The sequence below is a fragment of the Rhododendron vialii genome, chromosome 7a (genome assembly GCF_030253575.1).
Source record: "Rhododendron vialii isolate Sample 1 chromosome 7a, ASM3025357v1".
Lineage (NCBI taxonomy): Eukaryota > Viridiplantae > Streptophyta > Magnoliopsida > Ericales > Ericaceae > Rhododendron > Rhododendron vialii.
The window spans coordinates 5941575-5962649 of NC_080563.1; the positions used below are offsets into that span (position 1 = coordinate 5941575).

General features: G+C 39.6%; 4 protein-coding genes and 1 non-coding gene across 5 annotated transcripts; 1 reads left to right on the forward strand and 4 right to left on the reverse strand.

The window, feature by feature from the left end:
• The first annotated feature begins 3708 nt into the window (after positions 1-3708).
• On the forward strand, positions 3709-5950 carry LOC131334263 (uncharacterized). Its single transcript, XM_058369203.1, has 4 exons — positions 3709-4243; positions 4318-4443; positions 5306-5463; positions 5690-5950. The coding sequence occupies exons 1-3, from the start codon at positions 3761-3763 to the stop codon at positions 5447-5449; spliced, it is 753 nt and encodes a 250-aa protein (XP_058225186.1). The 5' UTR covers positions 3709-3760; the 3' UTR covers positions 5450-5463; positions 5690-5950.
• Positions 5951-7342: 1392 nt separating this feature from the next.
• Positions 7343-9719, reverse strand: LOC131332575 (G-type lectin S-receptor-like serine/threonine-protein kinase LECRK3). The gene is made up of 3 exons (XM_058366878.1): positions 9689-9719; positions 8632-9518; positions 7343-8544 (listed from the first exon to the last, which is right to left on the reverse strand). Exons 1-3 carry the CDS (start codon positions 9717-9719, stop codon positions 7585-7587), a joined length of 1878 nt encoding a protein of 625 aa, XP_058222861.1. The 3' UTR covers positions 7343-7584.
• A 566-nt stretch (positions 9720-10285) lies between these two features.
• LOC131332576 (G-type lectin S-receptor-like serine/threonine-protein kinase LECRK1) lies at positions 10286-10959 on the reverse strand. Its single transcript, XM_058366879.1, has one exon. It carries the CDS (start codon positions 10838-10840, stop codon positions 10286-10288), a length of 555 nt encoding a protein of 184 aa, XP_058222862.1. The 5' UTR covers positions 10841-10959.
• A 3703-nt stretch (positions 10960-14662) lies between these two features.
• LOC131334946 (small nucleolar RNA snoR100) lies at positions 14663-14771 on the reverse strand. Its single transcript, XR_009202347.1, has one exon. It is a non-coding gene; the product is annotated as a small nucleolar RNA snoR100 (small nucleolar RNA).
• Positions 14772-19666: 4895 nt separating this feature from the next.
• LOC131334265 (uncharacterized) lies at positions 19667-20420 on the reverse strand. Its single transcript, XM_058369205.1, has 2 exons — positions 20016-20420; positions 19667-19898 (listed from the first exon to the last, which is right to left on the reverse strand). Exons 1-2 carry the CDS (start codon positions 20414-20416, stop codon positions 19772-19774), a joined length of 528 nt encoding a protein of 175 aa, XP_058225188.1. The 5' UTR covers positions 20417-20420; the 3' UTR covers positions 19667-19771.
• Positions 20421-21075: the final 655 nt, after the last annotated feature.

Sequence of the window (21075 nt, forward strand, 5' to 3'; positions counted from 1 at the left end):
GTCATATCTAACTTTAGTCATTATAGTGTTTGTCAAAACAAACTAACTTTTTTCTTCTACAAGAGAAAGGAGAATTGGAGAAAGGAAACCATCAAAGAAAGGGGGAAGATCCGAAGAGATCAAAACATTCATCTCACAAACATAAATTCTCAATGAAAGACAAGTATACATCATTTGATCCTATACGTACAAAACTTAGTTTCCGTTCCAATAACGTTCTTATTTTTCAAGTAGTTATTTCCTGCTTTATTAGATAGATCATTCTCTCACAGTACATCACATTTAATTCAAAAAATAAATACTAGTATTAATTTGATTATGAAAAGTGATATCCACTATTATTCCAGTATAGAAGTACTTGCTTGGGTGACCACCAGATTCACCAATTCTCAAAGTACAATAGCATTTCCACATGACACCGATACCGTTATGGCAGTTGCATTCTTGAACCAATAAAAACCCCGCCATAGCACTCACCTCAACTTCCCCATACTTCTTGCTTATACTTTTCCTTCACATTCAAGAACAGAGAAACTTTCACAGAGAGAATCAGAGAAACGGAAAAAGACGCACTTCCAAGAACCCCGAATGCGGTGCCCCATCCGACACCGCGGCCGCCGCCGATACCCGCCCCGACAACCGCACCGCTCCATGAAGAAACGCTCCCCCTCCTCCTCAACGCCCTCTCTCCAAGAACCCAACTCCAAGAAAATCTCCCTCCGTCCCTCCTCCTGTTATGGACTCAACACACAATGCCAACGCCTCTCCTCCGGGAAAACCCTCGATGGATTCACCAAGATACCCCTCCCAATCACGTCTCCGTTCTCTTGGGCATCCCCTGATTCCAGCCAGTCAGCCCCCACTCTCCGCCGCTGCGTCTCGGACCCCGTGAGTTCCCCCGGAATCAACAACAGAGGTGGAGATACTTCGGGTGTACTGACAAACCACCCTCTGTCGCCTGAAGATGCCAAGATCGTTGCTGCTTCTCCATCGACGCCGTCGCCAGCCAAGGCCGGATCCTCTGCTTCGGTGTCTCAGCCGGTTGTCCCGGCTATTCTACGCCTGTCGTTCTCCGACCCAAGTCCCAAGGCCTCTCAGGCGGCAATGACGCAGCCCGAATTAAAGGTCGGTTCTTTGGACTTTGAGTTTGATGTGAGATCAATTATTTTTCCCCCTCTCTCTCTCTCTCTCTCAATTTTATAATTTGTTTTTGTTTTTTCATTTGAGGGGATTTGCAGAGAATGAAGGATGGGATGAGAGAGATGAGGCAGTGGCTGGATGAAGTCATGCGCGAAGGGGAGGAAGAAGAAGTACAAGAAGACGGTGTCTCTGAATTACTAGATGACAAGAATGGCGCTCCTAAGGTCTTATTTTCTTGGCAGTATTTGCTTTCCCTTCTCTCGAATAGTACTAAGACTAGTAGTACTCAATTTGTTTTAATACATTTCTTGAGTTAAACACCAAAAAGAGAGAGAAAGAAAATCAATTCAGAAACTCAGGTGTATACACCAATTGAGTTTGAGTAGGACCCAAGTCGTATCAAAGATTGAAACTAGCCTCTACATTTGTTGGCTATATAGACTTGGTTGTTAAGATTGATGTATTTATTGATATATGGTCATATCACCGATACCGTTACGTTTTCGATATAGCGATTTAATACCCTAATAGACATACGTATTTGCAACATGTGGAATGGGAATGTTCTAGGCCTATTTGTTGAGATTACTTCGTCGAAGTATTGGGTATTTGGTTTCTTTATTGGTTAGTTTAATTTGAGTAGTTTTCTTGGTGCAGGATCACGAGCCCGAGACTGAAAGTGAAGAAGCTGTGAGTGTGGAGACTAGTGGGAAGGTGTTGATCATACACATCAAGTGTCCCTGTGGCAAAGGCTTCCGAATTCTTCTCTATGGAAACAACTGTTTCAACAAACTGCTGTAGTTCTTAGCTTGAATAGGATAATACCCATTTCGTACACTCAATTTGTTCTTGGGCTTCATTTGTTCTTTTTGATGCTAGATTTGAAATACCCACTTCTAGTCCTCTGATATATCCTCTTTTCTAATTTGATGAATCCTTTTTCAGATGAAGGAGTGGCTCTTTACAGAGTCATATTTGCTGATTGTCCCTTTAGCGGAACTGCCGGTGCCCTCATTGGTTTAGTATTTTCCCAACTGGTAAAAGTACCATTTTGTTTTCCTGTATTGTCCAAGAGCATTCTACATGTGATTCATCAACTCGGAAAGATTGCAGGGAGATTGTATCATGTTAGAAGATTGTAATATTCTTTGTGTGGAATAAGGATGAATAAAATCGTCTACTTTGGTCTTCCTTCTTGTGACGATTGAACTGTTAGTTATGAGGAAGTGAATGGATGATACCATATCGGGTACTTCTTTACGTCTTGTTTTTCCTTGTCACGGTGACCTGCATAATTTGTTCTTTCTAGGCAAAAAGATGAATCATTGAGTGTCAACGCGGAAGAATTTTTGTGGTGTATTATTGCCGATCGCCTGAGTGGCCTAATATGCTTGAGTCACCTCTGATTCTACCTGGTCATGATTAAACCTGACCGAACTTTTTAACTCAATTTGGTGGAGAAGATCTGGTACTAATAACATGGTGTTGCATCATGAGGATTTTCCTTTTCTGGGATTGATATTTCTTTCTTGATGAGGAGATAGTAGATTAACATGAAAGAATTTTCACCAAGCTGCTATTTGGAAGTCGAACTTCCCAACCCCTTCCATACTTTGTTTGGTTGTTCTTATTCTTGTTAATTTCTTCCTTCCATAGCTGTTTGATTTCCTTGGGAGAAAAAAGAAAGAAGGAAAATAACATGGTATTGTAAAATTCCCAATGGCTTACAATTCATTCAAATTCAGTTTTAAAACCTAAACACAGAAAGGTTAAACATTTCAAATTATACATAAACTCGCCGATCCAAAAAATTACTACATAAACTCAAACTCAATAGGTTGGTTGTTTTATGAAAGTTAGAGGAAATTGTTAATTACGAGCCATAAGCTCATTGGAGTGTGATTATGTTTTCATACCTGAAAGGTTGGTGAACATGAACACCTTACGTGAGCCTCACATCCTATGTCACTTTAATCATGTGAGTCGTTTTTTTAAAACATAGTTTTTAAAGTATGTTTGCCAAAAACAATTAACTTTACTTTTTTTGCTAAGCCAATTATTACGAGAGAAAAGAGGAGGAGAGAGAAAAACATCTAACAAAGTGGGTGAAGATCCCAAGAGATCAAAACACTCATCTCTTGAACTAAAATTCTCAGGGGAGACAAGTATTATTTGGTCATATACTTTCAATGTTTCGTATCAATTGAGGTTAAATTGAAAAATCAAAATTTAAAACATAAACAAGTCTGATTATGAAAAATACATAGCTAGGAATGAGGATGCTACCAAGCACCCTGCAAAGCGGGTGCAAATTGGTCGTTCATCTTGGTAATTGACAACTTGAATCTTTGTCAAGCAATTGACGGCTCAGATTTATATGCGCTAAGATTCAATCCGACCCATTTGTGCCTAGATGAATAAGCCGGATTGGCAGCATTCCAGTCATAGCTTGGGTGACGACCAGATTCTCCCATTTTCAAAGTATAGTAGCATTTTCACGTGACACCGATACCGTTACGGCAGTTGCATACTGAAAACCCCCGCCAATGCCAATTAGCCCTCACTTTCCCCTTTTTCACATTCAAGAACAGAGAAACTTTCACAGGAGAGAAATTCAGAGATGGAAAAAACACACTTCCAAGAACCCAAATCCGCCGAAGCCTTCGACTCCGCCACCGCTACCCGCGGCCTCAACAACTGCACCGCGTGTGGCTGCTCCATGAAGAGACGCTCCCCCTCTTCAACACCCTCTCTCCAAGAACCCAACCCCTCCTCCTGTTGGGGACTTAACACGCAGAAGCAATACCTCTCCGCCAACAAAACCCTCGATGGATTCACCAAAATCCCTCTCCCAATCACATCTCCCTTCACTTGGGCAACCCCCGATTCCAACCCGACCCTGCAGCCCGCCCCCACTCTCCGCCGCTGCGTCTCGGACCCAGTCAGTTCTCCCGGAACGCCGTCGCCGGCCAAGGCCGGCTCCTCTGCTTCGGTCACTCTGCCAGTTGTCCCAGCTGTTTTTCGCCGATCGTTCTCTGACCCGAGTCCTAAGGCCTATCAGACGCCGCCTGACTCGGTTAATCGACGGAGACCCAAATCAAAGGTCGGATCTTGGACTTTGGGCTTGATGTGAGATTAATTTTAAGAATTTTTTTTTAAATTTGAAGGGATTTGCAGAGGATGAAGAGAATGAAGGATGGGATGAGAGAGATGAGGCAGTGGTTGGATGAAGTCATGCGTGAAGGGGAAGAAGAAGAAGAAGGCGGTGGCTCTGAATTTGATGACAAGAATGGCGCTCCCAAGGTCTTATTTTCTTGACAGTATTTTGCTTTCCCTTCTCAAATAGTACTAAGATTCAATTTGATCTGATACATTTCTTGAATTAGAACACAAAAAAATAACAAAAACCAATTCAGAAACTCAGGTGTATGCACCGCACCAATTAAGATTGAAACCAGCCTCTACATTTGTTGGGTATATAGGGTTATAGACTTGGTTGATGAGTGATGTATTTATTATCGAAAAATCTATGAGTACCGACCATTGGGGGAGGGAAAACGTACCGACGGCCGCCGGCGGGCCGTCTCCGGCCACCGGACGGCCGATCCGAGCCGTTCAAAAATTCTAAAAAATAAAACCGAGGGGGTCAACGCGGGAATCAAGGGCATCCGAGGTGTTTAGGGTGCTTGATCAAAGCACCCTTTTTTCGTGTATATATGTATGTGTACATATATACACGAAAAAAGGGTGCTTTGATCAAGCACCCTAAACACCTCGGATGCCCTTGATTCCCGCGTTGACCCCCTCGGTTTTATTTTTTAGAATTTTTGAACGGCTCGGATCGGCCGTCCGGTGGCCGGAGACGGCCCGCCGGCGGCCGTCGGTACGTTTTCTCTCCCCGTGGTCGGTACATATAGCAACACTCATTTATTATAGACATCAGGGTTACTCCATCGTATCGGCTATTTGTTTATGCATCGACTGATACATGAATACATGATAGACGGCGTATCACAAATACCGTTACGTTTCCCGATACCATTACACATTTGCAATATGTGGAATGCGAATCTTCAAGGTCTATTTGTTGAGATTATTCTATCCAAGTATTGGGTATTTGGTTTCTTTATTGGTTAGTTTAATTTGAGTAATTTTCTTGGTGCAGGATCAGGAGCCCGAGAATGAAAGTGAAGAAGCTGTGAGTGTGGAGACAAGTGGGAAGGTGTTAATCATACACATCAAGTGTCCCTGTGGCAAAGGCTTCAAAATTCTCCTCTATGGAAACAACTGTTATTACAAATTGCTGTAGTTATCTTTGAATAGGTAACTCCTTAAGTTTCGATTTCCTTATTATTGATATTTTTCTCGCGATAATTCTTTAGAGGATAATACCCATTTCATGCACTCAATTTGTTCTAGAGGCTTCATTTGTTCTTTTGTTGTTTTTGATACAGATTTGAAATACCCACTTCAAGTTCTTTAGAGGATCTTTTTTTTGATGTTTTTGATATAACATATCTTTTTTCTGATTAGATGAATCCATTTTCAGATGATCAAGTGGTGGCTGTTCACAGAGTTGTATTTGCTGATTGTTTCTTTAGTGGAATCGCCAGTGCTCTCCTTGGCTTAATTAGTATCTTCCTAACCGGTAAAAGTACCATTTTGTTTTCCTGTGTTGTCCAAGAACATTCCAATTTCCACATGATTCATTGACTCAAGAAAGATTGCAGGAGATTGTACCATGTTAGAAGATTGAACATTCTTTGTGTGGAATGTGGATGAATAAAATCGTCTACTTTGGTCTTCTTTCTTGTGATGATTGAACTGTTAGTTATGAGGAAGTGAATGGATGATATCACATCGACTACTTCTTTACGTCTTGTCTTTCCTTCTTACGGTTGCCTGCATATTCCTTATTCGTTCTTTCTAGGCAAAAAGATGAATCATTGAGTGTTTGACAGGGAATGATTTTTAGTGTTAGTCTATTATTGCAGATCGCCTGAGTGGTACTGGAATCGCCTGAGTGGTACTTGGTCATGATTAGACTTAACCAAGCTTTTTAACTCAACTCTTGGGGAGAAATTGTTTTAGTTCGCATCCTTAAACACATCTCCGGTTCTCCACCACCTATGATGCATGAACATGGCTACCGACACCGACACTGACACGGATACCGATACGGGGACACGAGAATTCTAAAAAAATAGGGATACGGACACGGCACGTGTATATATATTTATTTAAATAAATAAATAAATAATTATAGTCTGACACCCAGAAATTTTAAAATTTACAATTTGGCCTCAAATTTTTTAAAATTACAGTTTGACCCCCAATTTTTTTAAAAAATACAGTTTGGCCCTTCAAAATTACAATTTGGCCCCTGCAGTGCCCCCAACCGTGTCGCCCTAAAAAATTTACATTAAATTATGGGACACGTAGGGCTGCAATCGAGCCGAGCCGAGCCGAGTTTTAGAGTGTTCGAGCTCGGCTCGGCAAAAATTTAGTTGGCTCGAGCTCGTGACGAGCTGCAGAACTCGAGCTCGAGCTCGGCTCGATAGGTATTTACGGAGCTCGAGCTCGGCTCGTTCGGCTCGTTTATGAAACAAATATATATAAATATATATATAAATAAATATAAATATGTAAAAAAAAAAATATATAAATATATATATAAATATATTATATAATCGAGCTCGCGAGCCAATTCGAGCCGAGTTTCGACTAGCTCGAGCTCGGCTCGTTTATGAAACGAGCCCAGGACTCGAGCTCGAGCTCGGCTCGTTTTTGTCTTGAACCGAGCCGAGCCGAGCCGTTATCGAGCCGAGCTCCGAGCCGCTCGCGAGCGGCTCGGATCGTTTGCAGCCCTAGGGACACGCCATGTGGCGTGTCCCATACGTGTCCCCGAGGTGTCCCCACCGTGTCCCCGTGTCCGACACTTCGACCTCTAGAGGTGTCGGTGCTTCATAGTCCACCACTTACCACCACCCTCCGCAACCACCCAAACCAGAAAGTCAAATGCATTATGGAATTTTCGTGAGCCTCCACACTTGTAGTCAAATATTTTTGGGGTGTATAGCATTTTTCACCCTTTTGTAAAAATGGCAATGCCATACTGTATAATGGTCCATATTGAAATTCAAAATGAATTACCATCATTGTGCCACTTGTTATATATGATTTGTTTCTGACATGCCTCGCTTTTGAAAGTACTGGTTGATGATGTGCATTGTCTTGGTGCCACTAACATGAAAAACTATATTCTGGTATTAAAAGTGTGTTTTACAGATTACAAGAATGACATTCAAATTTTCTGCTCTACAAAAGCCTTATCATGCTTAATTCAGGACATGAGGCACGTTCCTGTTCCATTCTTCGATCCTCATAATCCGCTTTCTGGGTAACATAGCTACAGTCGATTGTATTCTCACATAAATGGTAGATTCAACAAATTGAGCTGAAGGGATAAGGAGATGGGGGCACTGAAACTTCAACAACTCCTTCGAGCATTTGTAGAACCGTCTTCATGGTGGGCCGTAAAGACGGATCCTCTTGGATGCACCAAATCGCCACCATCACTATCCTCTCCACCCTTTTCATGTCGTTTCTCGCCTCTTCATCATTCTCCACCAGAATTGCCAACCTTCTATGTTTGTAGTAATCGTATACCACATCAGTCAGAATTATGTCCTCTTCATTCTCCCTTTCCAATTCAACATTCTTCCTACAACAAATGATCTCGAGTAACATGACCCCATAGCTATAAACGTCCACTTTTGCCGTAATATGTTTACTTCTGAACCATTCTGGGGCAACGTATCCTTTGGTCCCTCTAATGGCCGTTTGAGTCCGAGTTTCATCTCCCATCAGAAGCTTTGCTAATCCAAAGTCTGAAATTCTTGTCGTGAATGAATCATCAAGCAGAATGTTTTGAGGCTTTATATCACAGTGGATGATTTGTGTGCTGCACTCCTCGTGTAAGTACATGAGTCCCCTTGCAATCCCAACTGCCATTTGGATCCGTATGTTCCAGTCAGGCTTCGAAATTCTGAAAACAAAGCTTGCCAACGTGCCATTACTCATGTATTCGTAAACCAATAGCCTGTGTGGCCCTTCATCGCAAAATCCAAGCAGTCGGACTAGGTTTTTGTGATGGGTCTTGGCTATTGCAATTGCCTCCGTTGTGAATTCTTTTTCCCCTTCTTGTATCAACTTGTCTAGCTTCTTGACTGCTACTTCTCTTCTTGAACTTGAAGAAGAAATGACCCCTTTGTATACAGTGCCGAAAGCACCTCTTCCCAGCTCTTCACGAAAATCATCTGTGGCATCTCTGAGGTCCTTATACGTGAAAGACCTAATATTGGTTTCCAATAAACTTGATTCTCGAGTTGGTTTCTGTTTTTTCTGGTATGAACAGAACATTATTACAGAAATCGCTGCCACAAATATCAAGTTTATCATCATGGAACCACCTAAGAGAATCGATACTACCAGTATCGGAGTTTGATCTTTCTTCCCTTCATCTTTATTCGGAGAAAGTGGGAATTCGGAAGAATCATCAGACTTTGGAACTTTGACTAGAGCCTTTCCGTAGGTGTTCCGCTCCAACCTTCCTTTGGACAATGGCAATTTCTTCTTCCAACAAGTTCCATCTCTGATTGTAGCCACCACACAGTTACAATCAGTGAAGCAAGATCTGCTGCATTCATCTTCACTTGATAATGGGAACCTCTCATAGTTTGAAGAAAAAGGCCAAAATGTATTAGGTAGCTCATGAATCTCAAACAATTGCTTTGGATTTGAACCACCTGGCTCGCATTTTCTAACCTTATCTTGTTTGCAGCCACTTAACTTGTTGTTAGGGTCCTCAAGGGAGAATCCAGGGAGGCATTCACAAGTGGGCCTTCCGAAGGAGTCAAGTATGCAAATACTATTGTACCCACAAGCCCCCTCTCCTTCATCTCCTGTCATATCAGCACAGATGTCTTTGGGCTCATACCAAACGCTAAACCACGGCTGGACCCAAGTCCCATTCCTTGGAGCCTTGGGGTGGGCGTATAGGGTGAAGATCCCATCAAAATCAAGTGTTGCTCGGTGGTAGAAATCTCCGGTTGAAGCAATATTTCCGAATGTGAGGTTCACTTCATTCCCATTCCTTCTAATGACATAAAGATAGCCCGACTCGTTAAAGACTACCTTGTACCCGGAATTCATGCCGTTTAGACCATCGGAAGTGTTGCTGTGATAGTAATTACCGTATGCAAAATCTGTTGGGAGAGCAATGGTGTTAAGCACGAGATCACCCGTGGGAAGGAACCGAAGCTGGAACCTTCCTTTTGAGTAGTTGTAATCTGTTTGTCTCGAGTACAGCTTTGCACCTGTTAGAGGAATTTTCACAGAATAAACACAATCATAAAAGCAAGAAGTAACATTCAATCCAGTCCTATATTAGTGAAATCAGTTAGAGTTATGAAGGTAGCATGTGCATGGACGAAGCCGGGATCTTTATTGAAGGGGAGACAAACTAGAGAAGTAATTTTTCTCTCACCATGTGTTTTTTGCTTTGCTGAATAAATCATTGTGTGAAAAAGGGTATTCGGTTTGTTCTTTTGGTCTCAAGCACTTATATTTGGCTGTGTTAACAAGAAATGAGGAAAAATTCACGGATTAAGGTACAATTACTTGAATTTTAAAGAGACTAGAATCGAATATATTTAACTTTTTAGAGACTCACTAAGTATAGTAAAAATATATATAGAGAACTTTTGTTGGTTGTTGACCAACGGAAAACATGAGAGAGAAAAATGATCGGTCCTGTGTGCGCAATCATTACCTATGATAAATAACATCAGATAAAGCGCAGCTAATTATTTGTGCTAATAGATGTAAACATCCTGAATTGCTTTAGAGAAGCATGACATACTCGCGGAAGACTAATGAAATAAAAAAAGGGGCGTTGCATCACAAGTAGGACCAAAGAAAGCAAGAGTTAGCGTATCGGTTTTAGAAGAGGTCATGGAGAGGCTTTTAATTCAAAAAAAATGAATTTATAGCGACGCTAACTTACTATAGTTCTCAATGAGATTTGAATCTGATATGCAGTCATCTTGAAGCTTTCATGAGACAAAAATTCTGAAATCTATAGCTAAAAATAGGCTACAAATTTTTTGGTGCAGCTTACGAGTCTGTGAGATTCGTTGTGCTTGCCTGCTTCCAATACTTGACTAGGCAAGATGGTGTCGGACGGATGTTTGAAGCTCTCCCATAGATAAAGAGACTCCCCATTTGCAAGAATGAAGTTGCCTGTGTCGAGCATAGAAGCATACGCGACTCCATTTCCGACAGAGTCGGCTTTCCAGATGACTTGGCCTTGTGGGTTGTTTAATGTGAACTGGCCATCATTGGTGAGCTCAAGTTTTGATCCTTTTGGTGCAGGATTATCTCCATTTGCATACCAAACTATGGTTTTGTCGGGTATTTTGTCAAACCAAATGGCAAGCAAGAAGAGATTTTGATTGTCAAGTAGGCGAAATCCAAAGGCAAAGTCACCTGATGGCGATTGCCACGAAGAAGAGTTATCAGAAGCAAGGAGGGATGATCCTAGAGCGACCCTATTATCTGCTCGGGCATTTACCAAGTTTGGTGAAATGGAAATAAGAAAGAGGCAGAGATATAGAAGATTTGCTTTGCAAAAGGCCATTGGTATAGATTGGGGTGCTTGCACAAGAATTAGAATCAGCAGTTTAAATATGAAAGATGGAATTTGTTTTTGGAGTTGTTTATAATTTGGGCAAAAGTAGCGTGCGTTTGAATGTGGAAATTGGACATAAAGACAAGGGAGGAAGCCCAATTTGTAGTATGTAAGAAAGACTCATTAGACTCAGTAAGTAGCAGTTAACTGGTGAGTTGGTTGGTTTAGTTAGAATCAGTCAGAGTTCTAGTTGGCGTAATTTGGTAATAATGGGGATTCATTTGAGTTTCATTTTCCTTGTAATTTGGAGACGGTTACTGAGCTAAGTCTGTATATAGAGAGAAGGGGGACATTCAGTTGTAATCAAGATTCAGATGAAATGAGAATTGAAGCTTCTCTTTCTTCTTAATTCATTCATTTCTCTCTCTTGTTCTCGGTTTTTGTTGAAGTTTATCCCACATCGGTTAATTATCTCCTCCAAAACTAGTATATGAACTTGGGCGGCCTCTTCTCTCATTGCTAATTGATTTTTTTAATTGGATGCTTTAACATGGTACCAGAACTAGGATTTCGGAGAACTTGTTCACCTTTGTTTGTGCCATAAGTGTTGTTTGTTGTGATTCAAGTGTTATGGATTGTTTGTTTACCTCTCCACGTGCGAGTCGGAGGTTGCACGTGCAGGGGAGTGTTGAAGTTTAGCTCATATTGGTTAATTATTTCCTCCAAAAATAATATATGTGTTTACCTCTCCACGTGTGAGTCAGGGGTTGCACGTGCGGGAGAGTGTTGAAGTTTAGCTCACATCGGTTAATTATTTCCTGCCAAAATAATATATGAACCTGGGCAGCCTCTTCTCTTATTGTCAATTGATTTTGAGTTGGATGTTTTAACAGTTTTGTTTGTGTTTTTCCAAATATTACACCCGTTGTGTCCATTGCCAAGGAGTTGTTAGCAAGAATCATAGCTCTCTCTCTCTCTCTCTCTCTCACACACACACACACACACACACATTATCTTGGTGTAGGTTCCAATTAAGTCTATTTCTCTATACTTTGCGTGTTGGTTCCAAGTCTATTGCTCTCTACTTGGCCTTTGAAAAACTTGGAAATTTTTTGCACTGCTTTCATTGCCCACAGGAGAAAGGAAAAGAAAACTAAACGGGGCAGTGTATTACTCAGTACTGAAGTTTCATATATTATTAGGTTTCCATCTCCGGAGGAAGACTGTAAATTAGAAAGGACTGTAGCTTGACTGATGATTGTTGAATCGCCTCATCACGTGTTTGACTTCTGATTGTTGAAGAAAAGTCATAAAATGTTGGCAAAAGTCACAATTGATTTGAACTTTACATTGCCAGCATTTGAAACATGGTGAAGTTGGAAACCAAATGCAGTTAGTTGTTTGAGGCTCCGTTTTGGAAACCTTCTTAAAAAATAAGTACTTATTTTGCCACTTCTCATTCAAAAATAAGAAGGGTCATTCCACAAAATTAAAATAAAAAGTTCCTTTCACATTTTCAAACTCAAAAATAATGCAAATGAAAAAAAAAAGTTCAATTTTTTTGCACCATATTAAAGATCTCAATGAGATCTATCAAACAAGATCTATAGTGGTAGGAAAATTATTTGCGTAAACACGTAATTTTTGAGTTTGAAGTTGCCTTATACAAAAAATAAGACTGTTGCTATGATAATGGGCGCCGGCGGAGGGAAATTGTACCGGCGGCCACCGGACGGCAGATCCGAGCCGTCCAAAAATTCTAAAAAAAAAAACGAAGGGGCGCATTTGGGAATCAATGGCATCCGAGATGTGTAGGGTACTCGATCCGAGCACTCATTTTCCTTGTATATATGATCAAGCACCCTACACGGAAAAGGGGTGCTCAGATCAAGCACCCTACACACCTCGGATGCTGTTGATACTCACGAAAGGCCCCTCGTTTTTTTTTTTTAGAATTTTTGGACGGCTCGGATCGGCCGTCTAGTGGCCGGAGACGGTCCGGCGCGGCCGCCGGTATGATTTCTCTCCCCGGCCGGTCGGTATCTATATAAATTCTTCCAAAATAAGTATCAGCCTTTTTATTTTTCGGAACAAGCCTTCTTATTACACAAAAAATAAGTTCTTATTGTGTTTCTGGAACGGAAGTGCTACAGGCACATCATTTTTTACCACACCCCAACCACATCAGCTGAGGTGGTAGCTGAGCCTACTAAAAAAAAAAAAAAAACCCAACTCAAAATTGAAATCCGCTCTTCTCCCCCACGCCTAAACACAACGTAGAAAGAGAAGGAGGACGGCGACCACCACCAAACCCCAACCGGCCAACACCATAACCACCGGCGACCTCCACTGCCATCACCACCACCGACATCGAGCAAAAGACACTTGCTTTCCCACTCCAACACTGAACATCTACCCAAATGAACAACAAAGACACACTTATACTCAGCTTTTCCTTAACAATCGGAGAGATTTAGAGAAACATGGAAATATTGGCAAATTAAAACCCAAAGACTAATTTTTCCAACTATATCTATATATCCGTGATGTAGAAGGCCAATGAAACAGGGGTTGAAATCACCAAAGAGAATGCTAGTGATTTTGCCGTCGGGCTCAGACCGAGCCCTAATTCGTTTAAGCCATTGATTTTGACGTAGAAGGCCAATGGAGCAAAGGTGTAGAAGAAGAACAGGAGGAGGCGGAGAACGCCATTGACTTTGTTGTTCCGAGCCCTAATTCGTTTAAGCACCGAATTCAATTTCAAACGGGCACTAGCAGAGGTTTCTCGCCGTCGTGAAGGGGCGGCGCTGATGGTGGCAGAGGTCGCCGGTTATGGTGGTGTTGGCCGGTTGGGGTTTGGTGGTGGTTGCCGTCCTCTTTATCTTTCTAAGTTGTTATTTGACGTGAGGGAGGAGCCGATTTTAATTTTGAGTTGAGTTTTTTTTTTTTTTTTTAAATGGGCTCAGCTGCCACCTCAGCTGATGTGGCTGAGGTGTGCCTAAATGATGTGCCTGTGGCATTTTCCGGGTTCGAGTGCCAGAAACCCCCCCTCTCCGTAGGCAGACAGATTATTCTTAGACATACTACACAAAAGCTCATTTTCCTTCTATAGAACTAATACTAGTAGTCTCAGAATAGATCAGCACTTTGATACGGTGATCTTAACAAATAAGAGCCATAACAAAGGGATGGTTTCGAGTCTTTTGACTGACTTTGTCTCCACTAACTTTAAATCAAGGTAGATCAAGTTGGCTTCTTTCTGTTACGACTAGTCAATTAGGTAAGGAATAGCGTGACGAGTTGGTGCTTAGGTCCTTTTGACTTCTCAACAGTCACATAGCTAGCTACTCACCGGTAATGCAGAATGTCCGGGCTTAGCTTGCTCGTGTTCATAGTCGTTCCTACAGCCGTTTCACATGCTTACGTGTAGGATGGGGTGATTCAGAGTTGCAAGCAATGGACGCCATTCTTTGGTCTATGGTCATCTTCAACTTGGCTTCCAATTAGGGACGGAACATGATTTTACCCTAGCAGTGGCGAAATGTATACTAAAAAAATAAAAAGATGCATTGCAATATTAATAGTCATCGGCTCCAAAAAAAAATTAAAATAACATAATAAAAACTATAGTAAATGATGTTTTTTATTTGCACAGAGTATGAAAAAAGTCTAATTTTAATTTGGGCATCGATAACAATAACAACAGAACCCATGTAGTCCTCAATCATTGGGGGTATGAGCGGTGGAGGATTGGAGATAGACTTAACTTTTGGTAATATGTACAAAGTAGCTGATCTCAAAATACTACTTAAACAGTAGCTCCCATATACATGTTTTGCTGCGGAACCATACCCCCCAAATCAAAGTCAAATGATATCAAAGAGGGGAGGCGTAAAGACCCAATTTAATTTATGTGCACATTACCATGCTTCCTTTATTGATAGTCCAGACTATCGGTATGCACAAAGATAATTTCACTCCTCAATTTTATGTCACTCCCCATATCCCTATATGGATTTTCCAAAATGATAACCGCACTCCCTTTTGGGAATGGCATTATAAATTTGGGGAGTTGCATTATAATTAAATTCCCTTAATTTTTTAGGTTAAGTCATTTTAGAGTTAGAATTAATATGGAGTTTTTTTTTCTTAATTACACATTATCATTTATATTATTTCACTTTGGCCCATTGAATTTAGTTTTAGAATACTTTTTTGGGTCTTCTTTCTTGAAAAAGAAAATAGAAGATTTATAACTAGTATATAATAAAAAATAAGGAAAAAAATCTAGCAATGGTGAGACTATATAAGTTGGGGATAAATTTTTTATTTCACATATAATAATTGCGTTTTCTAAAATTCTTGTCGTGGCGGCCGTCGCCACTAGACCCCCCTGGTTCCATCCTTGCTTCCAATAATCGTTTCCTCCCCCTCCATAGTCCAAGACACTTCCAGATACAGAGGAAAATAGTCTAAGAAAAGTCTCATGGAAATAGATATATTTCCCTTCAAGGAGCCCTTTTTCTCCCAAGCATTTGAAGAAACGGTTTTGCTATTATCAGTTCATTGAGCTGATGATAAACACATTAGAAGACAAGGAAAATACATATTTTCGTGTACTTTATACACCCTTTAATACACATTTACACACTTACTATTGTGAGTCCATTGAGTTAATTTTAGAATTTTCCTTAAAGAAATGATATCGGTATTTTTTTTAACTTTTTAACCTTCTTGGTCAGCAGGGGAAAAATTCTTTACACCTGCATTTGTTTCTCTGTCCTTTTTTTGTTCGTTTTCAGTATTATTTGGTGACAAAAATACACAATTACAGGGATTGATTTCCTTTAATCCTACACCATGAATCATGTCCCATCCATAGGTGGAGATTCTGACCTTCCATAGATAAGTGAAGATTGATTACCCAGATTTTCCACCAATTGATTGGTTTGATTTTCCTTACTAGCCTCCACTTTACAGGTTGTGATTTGTGCTCCAATAGAAAGAGATGGAAAAAACTGTTTTTCACTTTTTTGGTCATATACAATTGATCTATGCTAAACCTGGCAGTGCAAACCAACTTTCCAAGCCTTTCAAAAAAAAAAAAAAAAAAATCCAACTTTCCAAATATACTCGATATTGAAAGTTCAAGAGAATAGGGAATTGATTTTCATATTTTCTTTTTTGATATCCACACTTGCTTTTTTGTTTTTTAGTGTTAATAAAAAAGGAAGTGTGAAAATCAAAATTTTCAAAAAAAAAAAAAAAATCAACAAAAATCTATTCTCAAACGAGCTATCGATGCATAATTTGTACGATCAGCTTGTCTGGAGTGATACATGTCAACTGGAAGTCACCTAATTCGTTTGCGTGAGCGTGAAAGCATCTTTGAAACACACCTTAAACTATCCATAATAAAATTGACGAGAGCGAAAATTGAGGGCACGAGCATGGTGCTACCGTGTCAGGATTGAGAGCACTATCGTAGACTATTTTGAAGGATTATGTGACTAAATGTTAACCTAAAAAGATTGATCCGAAGTTTCAAAAATCCAATGGTCGGAGAATGAAGTTTTGTTTCATTCATTGGTATTACTGGTGGTACGGTGCAAGTTATAATTTTCCCCTCCCTTTCCAAAAAAAAAAAGGGATTATATGGATATGTTCGCCTGCTCAATTTCGACATTGGCGTTCTCTTCCATCCGATGCAGCTTCCACGAGCGACCTTCCCAATGTTTTGAATTGGAGAATTCTATATCAAGGTGAAGAGACAGATGAGTTCACCAAAAGCAGGGGAGGATTTCAAAAAACACTAATTTGCCGGGGAAAAAACGGTGACAACTGAATTTCTGATCCTGGTCCTGTTAACATGGTACGCATGCTCAACTGAAAGCACCACACATGTTGCACTTTATGAGCGAGTCATACAATTTCGTAGCATTTTGATGGCACCCGTGTAGGGAAAGGGGAAGGGAAAGGGAAAGAGAGAGAATTTTCGACCAAAATTGTATCCTTGTTTGGTTTTACAAAAGGAAAAAGAATGATGCTACTCTAATTTAGAAGAAAAATGATTTTCGTTGCCGCTGCAAACTTATCCCTCTGGCCGCAACCTCGATCCATGAGGCTGCAAACTTTATTTTGGTGGCCGTAGGGGTGCAAACAAGCCAAGTCGAGCTGAACGTTGTCGTGTTCAAGCTTGGCTCGTTTAATAAAGGAGCCTAAAACTTGAGATCGACTTGTTTTTAAATGAGCAGAGCCCTTAACGAGCCGAGCTTGGCTAATTTACCTAACGTGCCTCTTTGAATGAGCCAAATCTATAGAAACAAGCCGAGCTTTTGAGTATTGAACTCGGCTCGTTTAATAAACAAGTCGAATTGAGTCAAGTCGAGCCTTAATGAGTCAACCAACGAGTGAGCAGCTCGGTTCGTTTGCAACGCTAATGATCACAAACTTGAACCTTGTTTTTTGTTTTAATCAAAACTTTCTCCAGTTCCCAACTCACAATGCCTTTGAACACATCTCCAGTTCTCCACCACTTACCACCACCCTCTCCAACCACCCAAACAAAACAAATACTCTCTAACGTGTTTGGGATAATGCCGATAAAAAAATAACGTGTTTGGGATACCAATGCCCTCTAACGTTTTATGGGATTTTCGTGAGCCTGGCCTCTCCTCTCATTGTTAATTAATTTTGGGTTGGAGAAATCTTCAATACACACCTCTTTAAGGTGCATATCATATGCACCTATTGTGTGGTCCATATTGTGCCACCTCATTAAAAATTACCTGCTGAACCGGTCATTCATAACATTTTAGGCCTATCGTAACTTTTATACCAAAAATTTTTAACTTTTGATTCATAACCTTTTAGTGTATATCGTAACTTTTACGAATGAATCGTAACTTTTTAGCAACAGATTCGTAACATTTTTAGAATCGTAACATTTTCAGTTCGTAACATTTTCACTACGGAATCGTAACATTTTAGTCTATTTCATAACTTTTCTAAAATCAATTGTGCAATCAATTACTCAATCAAATTTTTTTTTTAACGGTAGTTAATCAAATATGTAATCTATTATGTGAATGTTCAATTCCATAATCGATTAGACTTTATAATTGATTTTTCAATTGATTAGACATTATAATCAAATATATAGTAATTGATTACATATTCGATTGGACATCATAATCGAATATGTAATCAATTCTATTATGTTCAATTATGTAATCGATTAGACAATCTAATCAATTTTGTAATTGAATTGAGTACGATTGGATAACAATGTGAAGTCTATTACTCAATCAATTTGCTAATTGATGGGCCTCAATAAGTTCTCTAATCAATTGCGAAATAAGTTAAAAACGACATTGCAATAGATTGAAAAATCAATTGTTTTGAATAACACAAATAACTGATTACATGATAGATTATATTTCTCTGCGGTTTCAATTACGTAATTGATTGGTATTGATAACTCTTGTAATCGATTACATTATCAAATACGAGTATTAGTTATTTGTAATTCGGATGCTTGCACTAATTCACAAAACACTAGTAGTACGTCTATTGACCAAAAAATAAATAGCACGGCCTAAATATTATTGTCTTTTACACATAACCTAAAATGTATTGGTAAATTTATCTCGTCACCATCACTCTTTTGATCACCCATATTAACTTTTTTGTTAGTGTTTCCTACACTAGTAGTACGTCTATTGACCAAAAAATAAATAGCACGGCCTAAATATTATTGTCTTTTACACATAACCTAAAATGTATTGGTAAATTTATCTCGTCACCATCACTCTTTTGATCACCCATATTAACTTTTTTGTTAGTGTTTCCTACTTATTAATACAGATGATCGACTTCGCTATTCCTTTTAGTTAGACTATTTATGTGAAAGTTTACTATGCAATTAAAAATATTGTGAAAAATATTAAACATCATAATATTTCAAAAAAATTCAAAAAAAATGGCTACAAATATGAAACACTTTAAAAATTGTGTAAAAAATGCCTTGACTTTTTATTAGATTATGATAATGATAATATTTTTTTCCTTTAGTAATTATCGAGAACCTATTTTAAAGAAGTAAATTATTTTCACTTGAAATAATTTTAGCTTCAAATTTTTAAAAAAATAAAATAATTATTTTTAACATAAATTAATTCTCAAAAATAAAATAGGGCCTAATTTTTCACATTATATTCCACATTATAAGCTAAGGTGGGTATCCTCCACATTATATTCCTTAGTCCCGATAATGTAAGCACACTAACAATATATAATTTTGGGCAGGGACAATTTAATTCTGGAGTGAAGTTCAATGTTTGTTTGGCAAAGACATCTACGAGGTTGTTTGGCGAAGACATCTACGAGGGACCATTCGTTATGCACAATGTCAGAATGTTATGTAGCAAAAACTTAAATTGTAAATGGTCAGTTATGTTTTTTGGTAGTTAATTGCTGGATGGCATTGGCACGTGGTGCTCCAAGTTCATTGTGATTTGTTTACAGGCCAAAACGTTTATGTCTGTAGTTAGCCCAACTATATTGGATGTGTCATGAACTGGTGATTATTGCCGGGATTGGTCCAAGTGCAAAGCAATAATTTTTCGTTTCTGAAATTAGATAAATTGAAATGTTTGAAAGCACTCCAAGATTTTCCATCATTTTTCACATACGATTCTGTCAAGCAAAAATATACAACGTTTTCGGGAATCAGAACCCAGAAAACAAAAAAAAAAACATGACAGAAAGAAGACTCTAAATTTGCTTTAGATCTTGTTCATGACAGGAAGAGCTGCTCATTGTGCAATCAAATCCCCCAGGCTTAGTTCCCTAAAATTTTGCCTAAAGTTCCTCCAATTCAAACCAACTTAGATCAACGACTACTGGACTTATGCATTGCTAGTTCCCTGCCCTGTTTTGTCAACGTCCGTCTTCATCCTGATGGGGGAAGAACTCTGGATTTGTGAATGCAGAAAAGTGCTCTTCGCAACCCTCTCTCTCCTTTGCTTTTACTTTTTTACAAGTTCGCTTCGTGTGGCCAATGCTCCTGCGTTACCAAACAAAGAGCTTTGCACTTAGAAGTAGTGAAGCTATAAAATAAAATAAAAAACCTGCTCAAGTAGTGACATAAAGCATCATAATCTTTGCTACTAAAACACCACACCTGCAGTTCCCACATTTTCTTGCTGTGGGGAGTTTACTGGCAGAAGATGGTCCCCCAGGATTGCCTTTTGTGTTGACTACCTTGGGGTCCCGAATCCCAAATAGTTTGGTGGCACTATTTTTTTCCTCACCCTTATCCGCATTTCTCATTTCCCAGCGCTTCTTCATCTCAGACATCATTTGGAAACCTGCTTCCCTCGCCTCCATAAAATCTTTGTCTGTGTGCGACGCATAATAGGACAATAAATTGAATGATGAGCTCAATATGCCATATCGTGTGGTTTGTGTCAGTAGGTTAGGAATTTTGGTGAGACTAGGTTGTGGATTGCTTGACCTAGCACTCCTAGTCCACCTCTGAACCACACAACTCATAGGGATAGATACAAGTTGTTGAAATTTCATGACAGTAATTATGTGGCAACAAGGTATCCCAAATGACTCAAGTTTCATGCAAGGGCATTTTATGCTGCCATCGAATGGATGAAACTCAACTCTCCACTTATTTTCAGTTCTACTTTTCGGTCAGCTTGAACAGTATTATGCAAATCTTTTCGAACAAAACCCACCTTATCGAAACCACCAGACTGAATGGTCATAAGGTCCATTATCTGGCCAGTGCTAATGCCGACATTACGCATAGCTTTTGTTTGGGCTTTGTCAGCACTTGTTACAGACCTATGTGACCAAAGAAAAGGGACACAGTGGGGTGCGACCAAGGGATGGTTGTGTTTGCTTACAAAGTGAGTCACTATATATTCTCTCATTTTCACATCATAGCGCACACGAAAGACAGGTTTACATCCAACCCTAGTTTCTGCCCTTGGTGCTCTCAATCTATCAACATGCTCCAAGTATTTCTTTGCACGTACTCCTTGCCTAGAGCATACCCATTTTCTACTCACCACCACATTCTCCCTACATACCTTTTTTCTATCCTTTCGGATGCTAAACCCCATTACCTTAGCATAGGCATTGTAAAAAGCATGCGCATTTTCCTCAGAATCAAACTTCATTTTGAAAACATCCCTTGCAGTGAGCATATTCAAACCTTCTAATCCTAT

Excerpts from the sequence above, each read along its gene's own strand:
- LOC131334263 (XM_058369203.1), top strand. The coding sequence starts at position 3,761 with ATGGAAAAAACACACTTCCAAGAACCCAAATCCGCCGAAGCCTTCGAC. Across the intron at positions 4,244-4,317 it reads GACGGAGACCCAAATCAAAG|AGGATGAAGAGAATGAAGGA; the intron begins GTCGGATCTTGG and ends AGGGATTTGCAG. Across the intron at positions 4,444-5,305 it reads ACAAGAATGGCGCTCCCAAG|GATCAGGAGCCCGAGAATGA; the intron begins GTCTTATTTTCT and ends TTCTTGGTGCAG.
- LOC131332575 (XM_058366878.1), bottom strand. The coding sequence starts at position 9,719 with ATGATTTATTCAGCAAAGCAAAAAACACATG. Across the intron at positions 9,519-9,688 it reads AGCAAAGCAAAAAACACATG|GTGCAAAGCTGTACTCGAGA; the intron begins GTGAGAGAAAAA and ends TTCCTCTAACAG. Across the intron at positions 8,545-8,631 it reads AAGATCAAACTCCGATACTG|AAAAAACAGAAACCAACTCG; the intron begins GTAGTATCGATT and ends TGTTCATACCAG.
- LOC131332576 (XM_058366879.1), bottom strand. The coding sequence starts at position 10,840 with ATGGCCTTTTGCAAAGCAAATCTTCTATATCTCTGCCTCTTTCTTATT.
- LOC131334265 (XM_058369205.1), bottom strand. The coding sequence starts at position 20,416 with ATGAAATTTCAACAACTTGTATCTATCCCTATGAGTTGTGTGGTTCAG. Across the intron at positions 19,899-20,015 it reads AGAAAATGTGGGAACTGCAG|GAGCATTGGCCACACGAAGC; the intron begins GTGTGGTGTTTT and ends TTGGTAACGCAG.